Source organism: Carcharhinus amblyrhynchos, chromosome 24 (genome assembly GCF_965287045.1).
Source record: "Carcharhinus amblyrhynchos chromosome 24, sCarAmb.v2.hapA, whole genome shotgun sequence".
NCBI classification, from domain to species: Eukaryota; Metazoa; Chordata; class Chondrichthyes; order Carcharhiniformes; family Carcharhinidae; genus Carcharhinus; species Carcharhinus amblyrhynchos.
The window spans coordinates 40952282-40970636 of record NC_137347.1 but is presented as its reverse complement, the minus strand read 5'-3'; the positions used below and the strand labels follow the sequence as shown (position 1 = coordinate 40970636).

Here is an 18355-nt window from a genome sequence, read left to right as displayed (position 1 = left end):
TAAACTTATAGCTGAAACCGACAGCAACATCTGGAGTCCATACATTTGGAGCTGAATGCAAAATCCAGAAATTGCTTTCAGTGAATCTATACTTCCCCATTGGTTCAGCATTAAAATCCCCCTGGCCTGGAACATATTAGAAAGCAATGAACTGAAAAGAACTTGCTCTTTATTAGTCCCACTGTAAGAACCCAGGAGAAAGCAACACCTGTTGAATGAATTATATCTAAGTCCATAATTACTACTGGAAAACCTCTCTGGCCCTGGAAAACTAACTTTATATTTGTGGAATGCCAAATTTCTCCACTATAATATTTTTAAAGTAACATTTTTTTAAAAACTGTTATTATTTCAACTTCTTTCTTAACCCCATGTGCATAAAAAATGAAGTTAAAATGAAGGATAATCAGTACATTATACTTCCCAATCTGTAAAGTTAAAAACTTTGTGTGATAAGTAGGCTCACATTAACATTGCAATGAAGTTACTGTGAAAATTCCCTAGTCGCCACACCTGTTTGGGTGCACTGTGGGATAATTTAGCACGGCCAATGCACCTAACCAACATGTCTTTCAGACTGTGGGAGGAAACCCACACAGACATGGGGAGAATGTGCCGATTCCACACAGACAATGACCCAAGGTGGGAACTGAACCCAGGTCCCTGGTGCTATAAGGAGCAGTGCTAACCACTGCCTCACCATGCCACTCTGCAGATTTGCTGTTTCAGAACAGTGAAATGGCTGATTATCCTCATGACTTGGTGCAAGATTCACACTAACATTAAGAAATGGGAAATCCACAGCACAGATCTCACTGGATCTTTGTGGGGAGCTTTCTTTGGGGTGACTGGTGACTGCGTCACCTCAATGCTGAATATCAGAGAATCACTGCAGTGTAGAAGTTGGCCCATCACGCCTGCACCGCCAGCAATCCCACTCAGGCCCTATCCCTGTCATCCCTCACATTTACCCTGCTAAACCCCTGACACTAAGGGGCAATTGAGCATGGTCAATGCACCAAACTCTCACATCTTTGGAGTGTGGGAGGAAACCAGAGCACTCGGAGGAAACCCACGTAGACACGGAGAGAATGTGCTGACTCCGCACAGATAGTGATCCAAGCCGGGAATTGAACCCGGGTCCCTGGCGCTGTGAGGCAGCAGTGCTAACCACTGTGCCAACCACTGTGCCACTAAGCCAATACTTTAAAAACTGATGATATATCAAAATGATAGAGTTACAATTTGAGACTAATTTGTCTCCTGTGACATCACTGATGAACAGGGAATTTAGTAAGTACAGGTTGTAACTGAGTGGATCGCCAGAATTCCAATGTTTATTGGTTTATAAATGTAATTCCAGAACTGGTTAAAACCAGTCTGTCCTCACTTAATGTTTAATCAGAATTTAACGTTTCGGATCTGCACTTATACAATCTCCAAATATTTAAGTCTTAACCTAAGTTTTAAATTTCAAGACCGTAGGCAGGATTTTGTAGCCTCGCTCGCTCCCAAGGCTGGAAAGACCTGTCCAAGGTCATCAGCCCTTTGCAATAGTCCATGTCCTGCATGCTACAATTCCCCTGGTGGGCAGGATGGGAAAATCCCGTCCCTTATGGGTATGATTATTGTTCTCCATGTTGTAGAACGCAATCCTCTCTTTAGACTGGTCCTCACCACCCACGGGGCTGATACCACAAAGTTGAGATGGATCTCCCAGGAAGCAAAGTATTAAAGTGACAGCCTTATGTTAGTATAAATGCTAAACATTTCAGTAAATACACAGAATATGTTCATCCTTACCTGACCAGTTAAGCACATTCCGTGCAAACTCAACAACTGCCAACTGCATTCCAAGGCACACACCTGAAACGGATACAGCAAATTAAGTATACGGCAAAATGACAACTGAATGTGTAGGCAATCAGTCATAAAGCAAATTCACAGAATCCCAACAGTACAGGAGGCCATTCCGCCCATCGAGTCTTTACAGATCCCAATCTCACCCAGGCCCTATCTCCATAACCCCACGCATTTACCCTGCTAATTGCGCCCACACAAGAGGCAATTTATCATGGCCAGTCAACCTAACCCGCACATCTTTAGACTGTGGGAGGAAACCGAAGCACCCGGAGGAAACCAATGCAGACGTGGGGAGAACGTGCAAACTCTACACAGACAGTGACCCGAGGCCGGAATTGAACCTGGGTTCCTGGTGCTGTGAGGCAGCAGTGCTAACCACTGTGCCATCCAAACTAATTTTCACAGAATCAAAGGATGTGTAGTAAAAAATGAAAAGTATTGGTGGATGTAGGTGAGGTGCAGGGGTGGAAATGGTGGTTAAAGCCTGGTAGAGAAATAGATCATTGAATAAGATGTAAAGGTTTGCAATTTTTCTTTCTTTATGCATTCCTGAGATATGGGCATCGTTCCATCCCTAACTCCCAACTGAGGGCATTCAAGAGTTAACCCATCTTGTCGTGAGTCTGGAGTCACGTGTAGGCCAGACCAGATGAGGACAGCAAATTTCTCTCCCAGCTTTGGTCCTTATCTAACACGATCAAAGAAAAATTGCAACATTTGCTCCAAGTGTCTTTCAATCATTCTTGATTGGACACCTAACGCAGTCCACGATCAGATTTTCTTCCTGAACTAGGTGGGTTCTTTTTTTAACAACAATCAACAATGGTTTCATGGTCATCGTTACACTTTTAATTCCAGATTTTTACTGAATTCAAGTTTCACAATCTGCCGTGGTGGGATTTGAACCAGGGTCTCTGGATCATTGACCTGCGTCTCTGGATTACTAATCCGGTGACAACAGCAGAATGCCAACGCCTCCCCAGTCAATTTACAGCCTTGAAGCGAGATCCCAGACTAGGGGCCATTCTCCCCACACACCATTCTGCCTTAAGTTAGTGACATGGTTAATGCACACTCAGTTAACACAAGGATATCTGAACATTCAGCCTGGCACACCCCACCCATCCCAATGAACTTTCAGAAATGAACACAGTAAAGTGGTCCCACTCTCCCTGGCAGTTGCTATCCGCAGTCAGCCCTCACTCCAGTCTCAGCTTCCCCACTGCCCAGACCGTCCTCAGCTACTGCAGCACCATCTTCCACAACCTGCCCTCACTCTGGCGATTTAAACCTCCTGAACCCAATCCCCTTTATGAGGGGCATAGACAGAGTGGATAGTCAGAAGCTTTTTCCCCAGGTTGGAAGAGTTAATTACTAGGGGACACAGGTTTGAGATGCGGGGAGGCAAGGTTTAAAGGTTTTTTTTCCCCCACAGAGGGTGGTGGGTGCCTGGAACTGGCTGGCGGAGGAGGAGGTGGATGCATATACGAGTGACTTTTTAAGGGGTGTCTGGACAAATACATGACTAGGATGGGAATAGAGGGATGTGGTCCCCGGAAGGGTAGGGGGTTTTAGTTCAGACAGACAACATGGTCAGTGCAGGCTCGGAGAATCGAAGGGCCTGTTCCTGCGCTATAATTTTCTTTGTTTGTTGTGTCCCACTGCTCTGATGCAGCAACACCCTGTTCCCTCACTGCCACTGAGATTCCCACGCTCCATTTTCCCAACTTGTGCAAGACCTTACGCCACAACTGCTCGGGATTATCACCCAGGATTCCTGACTGAGTGAACTTGAAAATGCAGAACCCTCACACACTTGACATTTGAACACATTCACATCCCTGTGCGTGTCCAGATACAAACTAACCGCATTCTGCATTAATTCAATATGTATTCAGAAATAAATTACAGATTCATTTGATAAGAATATATCACTGTTCTCACATTCTCACTGTTCTACACGCACGTGCTTTCATGTGTAACATGGGTTCACATGACATGATGCTGTACCGTGTTTCCTTGCAAGTTAATAAGATTTAGAATCTAACTGTCTGTGCCTTCAGTTTAACAAATAAATAAATTCCTTTATTTTGATTTATTATTGTCACTTGTATTAGTATACAGTGAAAAGTTTCTTGCATGCTATACAAAGCATACTGTTGATAGAGAAGGTAAGGAGCGAGTGCAGGGTGTAGTGTTAGTCATAGCTAGGGTGCAGAGAAAGATCAACTTAGTGCGAGGTAAGTCCATTTAAAAGTCTGGCAGCAGCAGGGAAGAAGCTGTTCTTGAGTCAGTTGGTATGTGACCTCAGACTTTTGTACCTTTTTCCCGACGGAAGAAGGTGGAAGAGAGAACGTCCAGGGTGTGTGGAGTCCTTGATTATGCTGGCCAATTAGGTCAATGTTTGTGCGATATCATATTCCATTGACAAGGTGGATATTTCAACCAGGCTTTCTTGCATCACTGAGGTCTTCAGCAGCTACAGCCTAGAAAAACTTTGCTCACCACTGGCCACCAGCACGATAAACGTGTTGGGGACACCATCTCTTTTTGTGCAAATAGTTCCGTATATCTTGTGGTGATTCATGCTTTGGAACTCATCTTACAACGGCTGGCAACTGACTGCACAAATCCGAAGCATCAACATCTTTGAAGTTCTAGCTTCATGCAATGTTACATAACCTGCTTTGATGTGCTATTTTGCACACAGTGAACATAACAGAGGAAGCCAAACACAGCATTAATTTGATGCATCTGTGTGAATCTTTCTTCAACCAATTACATTTCTGTGCCAAGGACTGCAAAATAAAACAAAAACAGCAAACGCTGGAAAATCTCAGCAGGGCTGACAGCGTCCATGAAGAGAGAATAGAGCCAATGTTTCGATTCTGGATGACCCTTGTCAGAGCTAATGGAGGGTCATCGAGACTGGAAACATTGGCTCTATTCTCGCTCCACAGATGAGGTCAGACCTGCTGAGATTTTTCTAGCGACTGCTGTTGTTGTTTTAGACTGCAGCATTCACAGTGTTTTGCTTTTATCCAACTGCAAAATAGAAGTTCGCTTTGAATAATTTCTTGATTGCCTATTTCATACACAAACTGTTTCCTCTTTCTCGGAATACAGACTGGATTGGTTCAAAGTGTGATGACATCTCTAAATCTTCAGCTGATCCACCAGTCTTTTCTCAAACTCTTCACCACTCTGATAGTCCATCACAAACACCTTGGATTCTCTCAGTTGCTTCCTGACATCATGTATATCGAATCTTTCACTTCAAGTGGTTTGCCAGGCTTACTGATCTCAAAATGAATGTCATACTGCACACGAGAAACCCATTAACTTCAAACTAGAAATGTTCTTTGCTAGAGTTTCTGCAGCTACTGGTGAAGTACTGCCAGGTGCTCATGCTGGGGGAGTGAAGGTGGTCGCTGAAATCTTGCCGTCACTCATGCCAATGGGATGTTAAAGCCCTGCCAATGGGATACTCCTGCCGCAGGTTTCCCAGCAGCTACAGCGTGTTCAAAGAAAAACCCTGTTGACAACAGTGAGACCATAAGGTCCTGCCACCGGCGAACGATTATACACCTTCAGCTACCGCGGAGAGGGAGAGAAATTCCACCCAATGTCTATTATACCAGCATCACTTGTCTCCCTTATCCCAAGAACAGTTGCTTTGTGCAGACAAGCTCACAACTAAGTGGCTAAAAAGCTCTATCCACAAAAGAGATTGACCATGACCGTTCGATCATGGGCTACGTCTAGTGTACAAATCAGGAATGATTGAAAAATACTTGGCAGCTGAGCAGATGTTACAATTTTTCTTTGATGGTGTTGGGTAGGAGCTAAATTAGTTCATCTTGTATCTTTATCCACAGGTAATGTACACATGTCTCATTGCATGTTCGCCGAAAGGCCAGATTTTGCAGAGCAGGAACTCTCACTAAAGCAAACAGTTGTTTTAAGGTTTGCTGCCAATACATTCCTTATTGTTAAATGAGGCACGAATTTCCTTAGTCAATGTTTCTCTAGTTTTTCCAATCAGAATTCAAGTTCTTTCCACTTTTGAAAATTCTCTCAATGTTCACTTTATGTCTGGGGCGCGGCAAGAATAGCAGATCTCTTTTACCAATCTTTGGAACCTTTATCAGTAAAAATAAGACGATGCATCACTAGGAGACAGCTTGCAACAGAAGCAAAATACAAAGTCTTTTCATAGGGAATTCCATAGCCGGAGAATGAATTTCTCCCTTTTAGAATGATGTAATGCTCTATCTATATTGGGGGTTGTGGGTTTTAAACAAAGTCAAAGATGTGGTTTGCACACGGAGATTCAAAATAACTACAGTTTATTGAAGGAGCTGTTGCCTGCACAGAGCAGAAAATGAAATTCAGATAGCAGCCATTGAAACATCCTAATAGCATCACCATCAAATCCTATGGCCGGCTCTTCAAGTAATCATGCAACCACTTAAATATATAATAAGTGATTTGATGAGAATTTACTTTCTAATCTCTGTTCCACTAAGATCTGCTGCACATGATCAACACACTTGGGGCCAACAGCAGAATCACCAAAATTCAAACCCATCACACTGGTGCCAGGTTCTTGCAAATCTTCATCTTGGTGGACTTCTTCCTTTGGCTCATCTTCTTCTAACGTCAGATGTTCCTCAAACTCTACTTCAACTTGTGAGACTGGAGGCAAAATTGTCAACTCAGTTTCAGTCTCACGCTGATCCTTTCAGGCACCTTCATCTTCTCGATGTTGTGGGCAAAGATTCTTCAGAAAGGCACCTTCTTACTTCGCCTGCTCTTTTCCCTTTTTCAGCCTCCCATTTACGATATTGTACCCCAGGCTAACGTTTTTCCATATCTCTTGGTCATGTTGCCACCTGACCTGAGGTCATCCCTGGATTTTGAAGCAGGAGTTCAGGAACATTCTCACCCTTCCTTATCTCAGACTCAGTCCATCAGGGAGCCTCCGCTTTTCAATTTCTCAGGCTGCTCCATTTCCTTGTCTCAGATCCGGGTCTCCAATTGTCGTTAGTTGTCTTTGAGCTTAACAGATGGTCTTCAGATCACAGCAGTGCGCTGTCTCCCTGCTGCTACCATTGAACAAAGACTCACAAAAGCAGCCAGCATAATTAAGGACTCCACGCACCCCGAACATTCTCTCTTCCACCTTTTTCCATCGGGAAAAAGATACAGAAGTCTGAGGTCTCGTACCAACCAACTCAAGAACAGCTTCTTCCCTGCTGCCAGGGAAGACTTTTTTGAACGGACTTACCTTGCACTGATTGGACAGTGCGGCCGTAAGCAGCTGACAGCCTGAGTCACAAAAATGGTGACAGAGAGAGAGCGGTTCTCAGGAATTTGTGGGGGAAATTCCGCAGGCGGCAGCTGGAAACAGGCTGAAGGGTGGCTATGGGCAGCCGAGCAAAAACTGGCAAAACCAACATTGCAACAAAAGCACAGCCAGTGACGGCCCGAGTCAACCAATGGAGTCACTGGCTCTTCAAAGGGTTGCAAAGTGCGGGGGAAAAACGATTGGACCGGTCATTCTCCTATTGGAGGATCAACGAGCTGGTCAAGGGAAAGGGACAACAACTGGATGGTCAGTGAGCACGTGCGCACAACGGCAAACACCCAGGAGGTTGCTAGGCGAGGCAGGAGGGGGAGGTGCAGGACGGGGCTGGGGGGAGAGCAGGACCGGGGAGTGGGCAGGAGCGGGGAGGCTGGGAAAGAGCTGCTCAGTGACTACCTGCTAGAAAATTCAAGAGGGGAGGGAGGGACTGACAAAACAGTCCAACTTGGTGCCCCACCCTTGGCCACTGCCGCCGTAGAATTAAACAGCTGATAATTTTAAATTTTCAGAATTTGTATCAGACACAGCCACCACCCCCCCAACGCCCTCCCCCCGAAACCGCCTCGTTTACTCAGCGGTTGCATCAGCCCTGTTGTGTTAACTCTGCTGTTTCTGTACGGCTGCTACCTTGCTGTATGTTCGGAAAATGATTCAAAACTTTTAAATTTGAAATGATGTGTGGGATAATTGGAACAATTTCAATAATTAGCAACGACTAAAATCCCGTTGCTCTGAAATAAACATTCTAAAATGATCTGGGATTGAGCTGCAGCTACAATGGATAACGACACACTGAACAATAACTGCTGCTTTTTAGTCAGAGAGAAGACCTTTTGATTTAATGATCTTACAATCAATGTGCAGATCAGAGAGTTAGTGATCCATTACAGTTAATGCGAGTGCCAGAACACAGGGCAACACAAGTTATATTGCTGCTGTGAGGGTACAATAAAGCTATAAGAATGCTAGGTATGTTAAATAATTCAACTGTTCGAATTTAACACGTTTTTAAAATTGGAAAACGTCCCACAGTGTTATTAAACAAACTGATACCGAGGCACAGAGTGGATACTGAGTGGCACAGTGGTTAGCACTGCTGCCTCACAGCGCCAGGGACCCAGGTTCAATACCAGCCACGGGTCACACTGTCTGTGCTGAGTTTGCATGTTCTCCCTGTATCTGCGTGGGTTTCCTCCGGGTGCTCTGGTTTCCTCCCACAGTCCAAAGATGTGCAGGTTAGGTTGACTGGCCACGTTAAAATGACCCTTAGTGACAGGGAATGAGCAAGGTACATGAGTGGGGTTACGGGAATAGAACCAAGGTGGGATTGTGGTCGGTACAGACTCGTTGGGCCATTTGGCCTCTTTCTGCATTGTAGGACTCCTGTGATTCTGTGAAGTGGGATGCAAGGAGGGGAGAGAGGTCGAGAGGTTTGGGGAGGGAATTGCAGAGCTTTGGGCCTCGGCAGCTGAAAGCACGGCCACTGAAGAAGAAACCGGGAATACGTAGAAATTCTAAATGAGGGTGCACTGTCAAACAATGAGTTGGATTAAACCTCTTACCCAAAAAAGGTTTCTTCTGTCTTCTGGCCCACGAAATAGCAAGAATCTTTCCCTCTGTGCCTCGAAAGCCAAAACCGCCGGGAACCAAAACTCCACTGTAAAAAACCGTGAACACAATGGTGGAAATGCCATAGCAACCAAGGTGCAATGCAAATACAGCAATTCCATTTTTCGCTCTACTCATTATACTGGCTTCTTTCAGACAAACCCTCAGGGATTTTTAAAGGTGATGCTTCATTTTAAAAGTATCTAACTGGGAGAGACAAAACAGCAAATTCTCTCATTGCCTCCCTTCCCCTATTTTGTGATTGGTCTGTTTCATGACATCTACACGGGCAGCACAGTGGTTAGCACGGCTGCCTCACAGCTCCAGGGACCCGGGTTTGATTCCCGGCTTGGGTCACTGTCTGTGTGGAGTCTGCACCGTCTCCCCGTGTCTGCCTGGGTTTCCTCCGGGTGCTCTGGTTTCCTCCCACAGTCTGAAAGCCGTGCTGGTTAGATGTATTGGCCGGGCTAAATTCTTCCTCACTGTAGCTGAACAGGGACTAGGGGCTTTTCACAATAACTTCATTGCAGTGTTAATGTAGTCGACTTGTGACACTAATATATAAACTTTAATCTAATGTTGATTCACTGAGTATTCAGCACACTATATCCCCCAGGTTAACTTAGCTAAACCTTTACTGAAAGTAACTTTATTCTTGAAACTCATATTTTACGCTGGACACTTAGAATCGCTACAGTACAGGAGGCCATTTGGTCTATCAAGTCTGTACTGACCACAATCCCACCCAGGCCATATTCCTGCAATCCCACACATTTACATTAGCTAGTTCCCCTGACACTAAGGGGTAATTTAGTACGGCCAATCCACCTAACCCGCATGTCTTTGGACTGTGGGAGGAAACCGGAGCACCCGGAGGAAACCCACGCAGGCACGGGGAGAATGTGCAAACTCCACACAGTCACCCGAGGCCAGAACTGAACTTGGGGCCCTGGCGCTGTGAGGCAGCAGTGCTAACCACTGTGCCACCTAAACTTAGTTAACTTAAACTGTCCCTTCAGCATGAAAGTTGAGTCTCAGGTTCGCAACATGTCCCCGTCTGAAAAGGTGTGGCGATCTTAATCACCTTCAATTTTCCAGATGCAGCTCACTTACATTAGCAATGATATTATGGAGTGTCCCGAGGGTATAAACAACACAATGTGTGCTGACCGAAAAAACCAATCTGTTTTTATTCAGCTGCCCAACAGGGTCAATACAGAGTATTTTACTGGGACGTTTGTGCAGTACTGGTGGAGAAGTCATGCCAGAAAGAGGTATTTTGTGCTTACTTGGCACTGCACAGGTTCTGCCAGGCCTCATGGTACTTGACTGGTTCTTCCTGCTGTCTGTCAGGCTCCAAATCCGCAGAGTCAATGTACTGTGAAGACAGAAGGGACCTTTCACTCACTTCAGAATCGTACACACCACACTAACGCTCGCAGACTGATCAACAAAGTTTAAAAATCCACAATACGACACCGTGGCTTTAAGCAAACGTTTGTATAGGCTATTCAACTGAATATATTGCACTCAATGCTCATGATGCAGTCTCCTCTACGATGGAGACACCAAACGCACTTTTCGGAGCAGATTTGCTCAGTCCACAACAGCCCTGAGGTTGTCATTTTAATTTTCATCAATGGTCCCAACCTCCCTCCTGTCACGTTCCAAAGAAGTTGGCCTCACAGCACCAGAGACTTGGGTTCAATTCCGGCCTTGGGTGACTGCGGAGTTTGCACGTTCTCCCCGTGTCTGCGTGGGTTTCCTCCGAGCGCTCCGGTTTCCTCCCACAGTCCAAAGATGTGCTGGTTAGGTGGATTGGCCGTGCTAAATTGCCTCTTAGTCAGGGGGGTTAGCAGAGTAAATACGTTGGGGTAACGGGGATAGGGCCTGGCTGGGATTGTTGTCGGTACAAGCTCGATGGGCCAAATGGCCCTCCTTCTACACTGCTGGGATTCTATGATCAAGGAACAGCACAGCGATTGGACATTTCACAGCCTTCAGAATTCAACACTTGAGTTCAACACTTTTAACTCTGTATCCTCCCACTCCAGGTTACTGCCTTTCTCTTTTTTTTTAATTCCCTTCCCGTTTCTCCTTTTTTTCTCCCTTGTTTCCGCTTACGGACGGTGGTCATTTATCACTCAACCAATCACACCTCCTCCAGACACATCTTTCGTTTCTTTATTTGACCCCATTCAGCGGTGCCCCGTGAAACTTCTCCCGCCCCCACCCAATCTCAGAGCTTGCCCTTTTTTGTCCTCCTCTCCATCCTGCCCGTTTTCTCGTGTCTAAAAGGTGTTACACTTTTAACTTTTCTCTAGGCTGTGGGATTGGGCTGGGGTTTTTCACAGCGCTGCTGTCCGTGTGCTGCCACACAGCAGTGTAACACCGGGGGAACGTTTCCAATGTTTAATGAAGTGTCTTCCACCACCCCCCCAAATCTCGGCAGAAGCCCCACCTTCGGGAGCTACTGGCCAGTCGGACAGCCCGCAGGTCAGCGTCCCAGGAGCACCGTCCAGGAGTGGAGGCCTTTGCAGAGACTGCAGGGAGACCATCCACAGCAAGGAGCCCAGTTAAACCCAGCGTTGGGGGTCTCAGTGAGGGAGGGAGGGAGGGAGGGAGGGTGGAGGTGGGCACATTTAAGAGAGTAGGGGGAGGGTTAAAGTGGGTCGGGGAGGGGGTGACGGGAGTTCCTTCAAATGGGTTACGACACATAGAGGTTTCACCCATACCTTGCCTTACAGCAGCCTGCATGGCTAAAGCTGCCGCCCCCATCAACGCCTCTGCTTCTCCTCTCACTTCACACCCTCCCCTCCTCAGGCTTTGCCCCCTGCCCTCTCCTTCCCTCCACTCCATTCAGCCTCTCCTCCCACCCTCGACAACCCCTCCCCCCACCCCCGCAACACCTCCCACCCTCGGCTGGAGCCCGTCCCTCCCCCGGCTGCTGTGTTTGCCTGTGCTGAACCCCGCTGAAGTCCTGGGCTCCATCTAAAGGCAGAGGTTGGACAGTGTAGGCAGTGCTGGAACTTCAGTTAATACCTGCACCGACCAACCTCTGCAACTAGATGGAGCCTGACCAACCTAAAAGTACCTGCACCGAGTGAAGCTTTCATTGTCGATCATTTTATATTTAGTGATATTTTTATTTTGCAAGTTATTTCAGCCAGGAATACTCATTGCTGCACTTGTATGGTACGATATTTTAAACTTTTACACGGTTTCCTCCAGGAAATGCCCCAAACAACCTAATTTCAGCTTTCATAGAATCCCTACAATACAGGAAGAGGCCATTCGGTCCATCGAGTCTGCACTGTCCACAACCCCAGCCAGACCCTAATCCCACAACCCCGCATATTTACTGGGCTAATCCCCCCGATACTAGGGGCAATTTTAGCGTGGCCAATCAATCTAACCTGCACATCTTTGGACTGTGGGAGGAAACTGGAGCACCCAGAGGAAACCCACGCAGACATGGGGAGAACATGCAAACTCTGCACAGTGACCCAAGCTTGAACCCAGGTCCCTGGTGCTGTGAGGCAGCAGTGCTGACCACTGTGCCACGGATTTAACAACGATTTCTATGGGAATTCCCGATTCTTTTAAAGTCGTGATTTTCAGGAACGTAAACAGAAAGGACTTGGTGCATTTTTGCTTTTCCTGTAAGTTATCTTGTTAATCATATAATAAACACTCAAAAGGAATATCTCCTCGACGCCGCGCGATTATCGCAATGACTAATGTTCTCAATCCCATATCAACTGAGAACGAGATTTCTAACTTTAGAATTAGGTATTTAGAATACTTTTAATATTCTAATTTTAGACACCTTTACATTCATTGTTCCTACTGCAACATACAAAATATCCGTGTGCACAAAATTGGGAGGCAGTTTGTCCCACATAAGATTAAATTTTCATCTGAAAAAGTATGTTGCTCTCTGAAAACTTACCTTAAAGCTCGTGCTACTGGCTACCTGGTAATATAACATTTGACAAGGTGCCACAGTGGTTAGCACTGCTGCCTCACAGCGCCAGGGATCCGGGTTCAATTCCAGTCTCGGGTCACTGTCTGTGTGGAGTTTGCATATTCTCCCTGTGTCTGCGTGGATTTCCTCCAGATGCTCCAGTTTCCTCCCACAGTCCATAGATATGCAGATTAAGTGGATTAGCCATGCTAGCTTGACCCTTAGTGTCCCAGGATCACAGAGTCATACGGTGCAGAAGGAGGCCATTCGGCCCACTGGGCCTGCACCGACCACAATCCCACCCAGGTCCTATCCCTGTAGCTCCATATATTTACCCTCCTAGTCCCTGATGCTAAATTTAGCATGGCCAATCCACCTAACCTGCACATATCTTTGGACTGTGTAGGTTAGGGTGATTAACAGAGTAAATACATGGGATAGGGCCTGGGTAGGCTAACCTGTCAGAGATGTTAGTACAGACTCAATGGCCTCCTTCTACACTGTAGGGATTCTATGAAAATATGATTTTGTTTTAATAAGACTGAAAGGCATCTTCTAAAAAAATTCCATTTAGCTCAGTTTGTTACTGTTTTTAAGAAATTCAATGACAATAAGTGATTTGACTCACCTTGACTTCCAGTTTCTGGTTAATAGCCAGAGCAGAGTGTTCCAAAGCTTTGATCACAGAGGCATAGGAGTCAGAGAGTTTGGTGTATTTACCAACTAACGCAATGGAGCAGTTTTCTAACGTGCGATCATACCTACATTTAACAATTAGGAAGAAAGTAGAACAGCTGTCACAGAACTGGAAGAACTGAATAAAATGTACAAGCTTCACATTTCAATTAATCCAGCTGAGAGGAGCTCACCTAATCAGGGAATTCCACTATCCAGCTAAACAAAGAAAGGATTTATATTTTACATCCTCAGGACTTTCCCAAAGAGCTTTAAGGTCAATTAAGACATTTAAAGAGGCAGCGTGGTGGCACAGTGGTTAGCGCTGCTGCTCCACAGTGCCAGGGACCTGGGTTCAATTCCAGCCTTGCGTGACTGTGTGGCGTTTGCATGTTCTCCCCGTGTCTGCATGGGTTTCCTCCGGTTTCCTCCCACAGTCCAAAAGTGTTAGATGGATTGGCCATGGTAAATTGCCCCTTAGTGTCCCAAGATGTGTAGTTTAGAGGGATTAGCGGGGTAAATATGTGGGGTTATGGGAATAGGGTCTGGGTAAGATGCTGACTTGGTGCAGGCCCGATGGGCTAATTGGCCTCCTTCTGTACACTGTAGGGTTTCTAATGATTCTGTGGAAGAGTAGTTACCGTTGTCATACTGGGAAATACAGCAGTTAATTTTCACATGGCAAAGTCCCACAGATTGCGTGTGGGTTAAATACTGGTCCAGGAACCAGGAATACTCCTCCGTTATGTTACGACCATCACCACAGAGTGTTTTATGTCCAGCTGTGGGTCTGACGGGGTCTCAGTTTTAATGGCTTCTCTGAAAAACAGCGTTTTAACATTGCGACTGAAGACTGACATCTGGGATGGGGGAGGTGAATCATCCACTTGGTATCTCTGGTTGAAGATTGTTGCAAATGCTTCAACCTTACCTTTTGCAATGAAATATTCAGCTCCTTCATCATTGAAGATGGGAACAATTGTGGGGCTTCTTCCTTCAGTGAACTAATTATCCACCATCATTCATGACTGGATGTGGCAGGACTGCAGAGCTTAGATCTGATGAGTTGTTTGTGAAATCGCTTATCTCTTATCACTTGCTGCTTATGCTGTTTGATATGCAAGTAGTGCAGGGTTGTAGCTTCACCAGGTTGGCATTTCATTTTTAAATACGCCTGGTTCTACTCCTGTTATGGCCTCACTGAATCAGGGTTGATTCCCTGGTTTGGTGGTAATGGGGGATATGCCAGGCCATGAGGTTACATATTGTGGTCAAGAACAATTCTGCTGCCACTAACGCCCCACTGCGTCTCATTAATGCCACTCTTGAGTTGCAAGATCTATTCAAAGTCTATCCTATTTAGAATGGTGATAGTACCACATAACATGAAGGGCATCACAATGTGAAGGTGGGATTTGCCTCCACAAGGAGTGCGCGATGGTCACTCCTACCGATACTGTCAATGATAGAGGCATTGTGGCAGGTAGGTTGGTGAGGATGAGGTCTCAACCAACTCAGTCTGCGATGGTTCTACTGAACCACTCCTGGTGACGGACATTGAAGGTCCCCACCCAGAGTACTTACTACAGCATTGCAATCCTTGGAGCTTCCTGAATGTTCAATCAAAGCAAGTGATGGAGTCATATACAGACCAGATCACATAAGGACGACAGATTTCCTTCCCTAAAGGACATTAGTGAACCAGATTTTTTTAAAATATGATATTCGACAATGGTTTCATCATTAAAGTTTATTTTCTAGTCACAAGTAAGGCTTACATTAACTGCCATGAAGTTATTGCAAAATTTCCCTAGTGGCCACACTCCGGTGCCTGTTCGGGTCACTGCACCTAACCAGCACGTCTTTCAGACTGTGGGAGGAAACCGGAGCACCAGGAGGAAACCCACGCAGACACGGGGAGAACATGCAAATTTCATACAAACAGTGACCAAAGCCGGGAATCGAACCCGGGTCCCCGGCGCTGTGAGGCAGCAGTGCTAACCACTGTGCCGTCCATTAGTCTTTTAATTCCAGATTTCAAATGTCAGAATTCCCAGAGCATTATCCTGGGTCTCTGCGTTACTAACCCTGTGATAATAGCATTGCCTCCCCGATTCCGCAATGGAAGTAAATTAATTCACAAAGCTGCTGAAGAATCCTGGCATGATGCAGGTGAGAGTAACAAAACCAAGTGTGATATATTGCACTGGCTGACTGGAATCACAACATGATAGCGTTCTCGCAACGCATTGCTACATGGAATTTACAAGCTCCGGCTGTATCAGACTGAAAAAAACTAACGCAGCTGGAACCCGTGTCTGAGGCGTTTCTTCACAAAGGATTTGCTTCAAGACTCACTTATCAACAACATGCTGCATCCCCAACTCCCAAACAGATCAATACTGCAACCAACTAAATACTTGGCTGGAAAAGGGAACAATATCTCCCATTTTCCAATTCAGCACTTTACTGCATTCTTCACTCAACACAAAGTTCAACAATTCCACTGTCCCTTTTTTTTTCAGCTGGCAGTTTCTGGTAACTATTTTATTTTATCCATTTACACTCACTTAGAATCAATTGACCTTTTTGTTTCTTTCCTTACCCCATTCACTTTACCCTGAACTGTCACCCCGCTTGTCATTTAATTTCTCCTACTTTCTATCCTGTCACGCGATGTGGAGATGTCGGTGTTGGACTGGGATGGGCACAGTAAGTAGTCTCACAACACCAGGTTAAAGTCCAACAGGTTTATTTAGTAGCACGAGCTCTCGGGGCACTGCTCCTTCATCAGGTGACCCGATGAAGGATCAGCGCTCTGAGACCTGTTGCGACTTTAACCTGGTGTTGAGAGACTTCTTCTTGCACCCTATCACAGACCTCTTTCGCTGCTCCCTCTCTTCCCCCTTTCTGTTTTACTTACTTGCTCAAAAGCAGGATTATATTTCCAACCTCTTCCTGTTAAGTGGCAAGCACTGCTGCGTCACAGCACCAGGGACCCGGGTTCGATTCCCGACTTGGGTCGCTATCTGTGTGGAGTTTGCACGTTCTCCCTGTGTCTGTGTGGGTTTCCTCTGGGTGCTCCAGCTTCCTCCCAGTCCAAAGATGTGCAGGTTAGGTTGACTGGCCAGATAAATTGCCCCTTAGTGTCAGAAGTTAGTAGGGTTATAGGGAGAGGGGCGAGGTGGAATTGTGATCGGTGCAGACTCAATGGGCTGAATGGCCTCCTTTCTGCACTGTAGGGATTCTATGATATCATGGCTGGTCTGTAACTTAGCTCCATATACCCAACTTTGGCTAACAAAACTCAATCTTAAAGTTAAAATTATGAATCCACCGCCCTTTGTGGAAGAGAGTACCAAACTTTTATTACTCTTTGTCTGTGGAAGTGTTTCCTACTTTGGTCTGTGAAAGATCTGGCTTTAACTTTTGACCATGTTCCCCTAATCCTAGACCTTCCAACCAGTGGAAGTAGTTTCTCTCCAACAACCCCATCCCCTTAATATCTTGAAAACTTTGATCAAATCATCCCAACCTTCTAAATGCCGTTTGGTATAACCCTAATCTGTTTAAACACTTCTCGGAGCTTAACTCTGAGTCCAATTACCAGTCTAATGGACTAATGCTGCCCCCTATCCAAGGCCAATATATCTTTCCCATCCTATTCACTGTTCAGAATCCAGGTCTCTCTCAGTATCAATCCATAAACAAATAAACCACATAAAGAAAGTTCAAAAGCTACTAATAACAATAGGTCATCAAATAGCAAGAATATTAAAAAAATACTCATTCTCTCTCTAACCAACAAAAATAGCTGTTTTATTAAACCATAAAACACTAATGTACTAATTAATGAGTACGCTTCGCAGGTGACAGGTTAAATATATTTTTCTTGAAGTCCACTCATGATATGAATAATTAAAAAGCAAATTAATCAAACCTGACCACATGAAAACCGTGTGGATATATCAAAAGGTGAAAGGTTACTCACTGAGGCCCTGGATTCCTACACTTAGAACACAAACCGAGAAACAACAAATCCATTTATTATTGTGAGGAAATGAGCCTGTTATTGTCTAAAATGAAAGTATCTTTTTACTGCAATGGTTACAGACAGAGAGAATTGTCATACCTATCTGCCATATCTTTCCACTTGTTTAGTAATTTTCTGGGCTTCGCTTCAAATTCAAGGTTGAGCCTGTCCTTAAAATAGCCCACGACACCTTCAGCTTCAAGTAACAAGGGAACTCGGTACAGGGAGCAGACATCATACACACAAATGACCTGAAATCGAACAGAACTATTGAATGTAATTTGAGAGAAATGCCAATCTAAATAAACACCGTAAATACGTAACCCGAGACTGTAAAATGCCAACTATAGGAACACTTGGAAAAATGTTTGAAGTATCACCGGCAGGAGAAGTAGCCCCATGACAACGTCACTGCAAACGTTTCAGAACAGGCATTTCAAAAATCATGCAAGGAGAACTTGTTTAAAAATCAATATTTATCTTTAATCCAAAGGTGTGTGGGTTAGTGGATTGGCTATGCTAAATTGCCCTTAACATCAGGGGGACTAGTTAGGGCAAAATGCATGGGGTTATGAGGATAGGGGCTGCGTAGGATTGTCGTCTGAGCAGGTTCGATGGGCCAAATGGTCTCCTTTAGCACTGTTAGATTCTCTGATTGACAGAGTCAGTATCATAGAATCCCTACACCGCAGGAGGAAACCATTCGAGTCTGTACCAACAACAATCCCACCCAAGCTCTATTCCCTGTAACCCCATGCATTCACTCTGCTAATTCTCCTGACACAAAGGGACAATTTGGCGTGACCGATCTACCTAACCCACACATCTTTGGACTGTGGGA

The 18355-nt window shown here is 45.3% G+C and overlaps 1 protein-coding gene across 4 annotated transcripts in view; it reads right to left on the bottom strand.

Annotated features, from left to right (window-relative positions):
- Positions 1-18355, bottom strand: part of LOC145357744 (CTP synthase 1) — a 54480-nt gene that overhangs the window by 15553 nt on the left and 20572 nt on the right. For all 4 annotated transcript variants that reach the window (XM_080211190.1, XM_080211192.1, XM_080211191.1 and 1 more), the window contains 5 exons: positions 17614-17765; positions 13435-13567; positions 10129-10217; positions 8794-8888; positions 1804-1866 (listed from right to left, as the gene is read on the bottom strand). In XM_080211190.1, coding sequence (XP_080067316.1) covers positions 1804-1866; positions 8794-8888; positions 10129-10217; positions 13435-13567; positions 17614-17765 — 532 coding nt within the window. The remainder of the gene's footprint in view (positions 1-1803; positions 1867-8793; positions 8889-10128; positions 10218-13434; positions 13568-17613; positions 17766-18355) is intronic.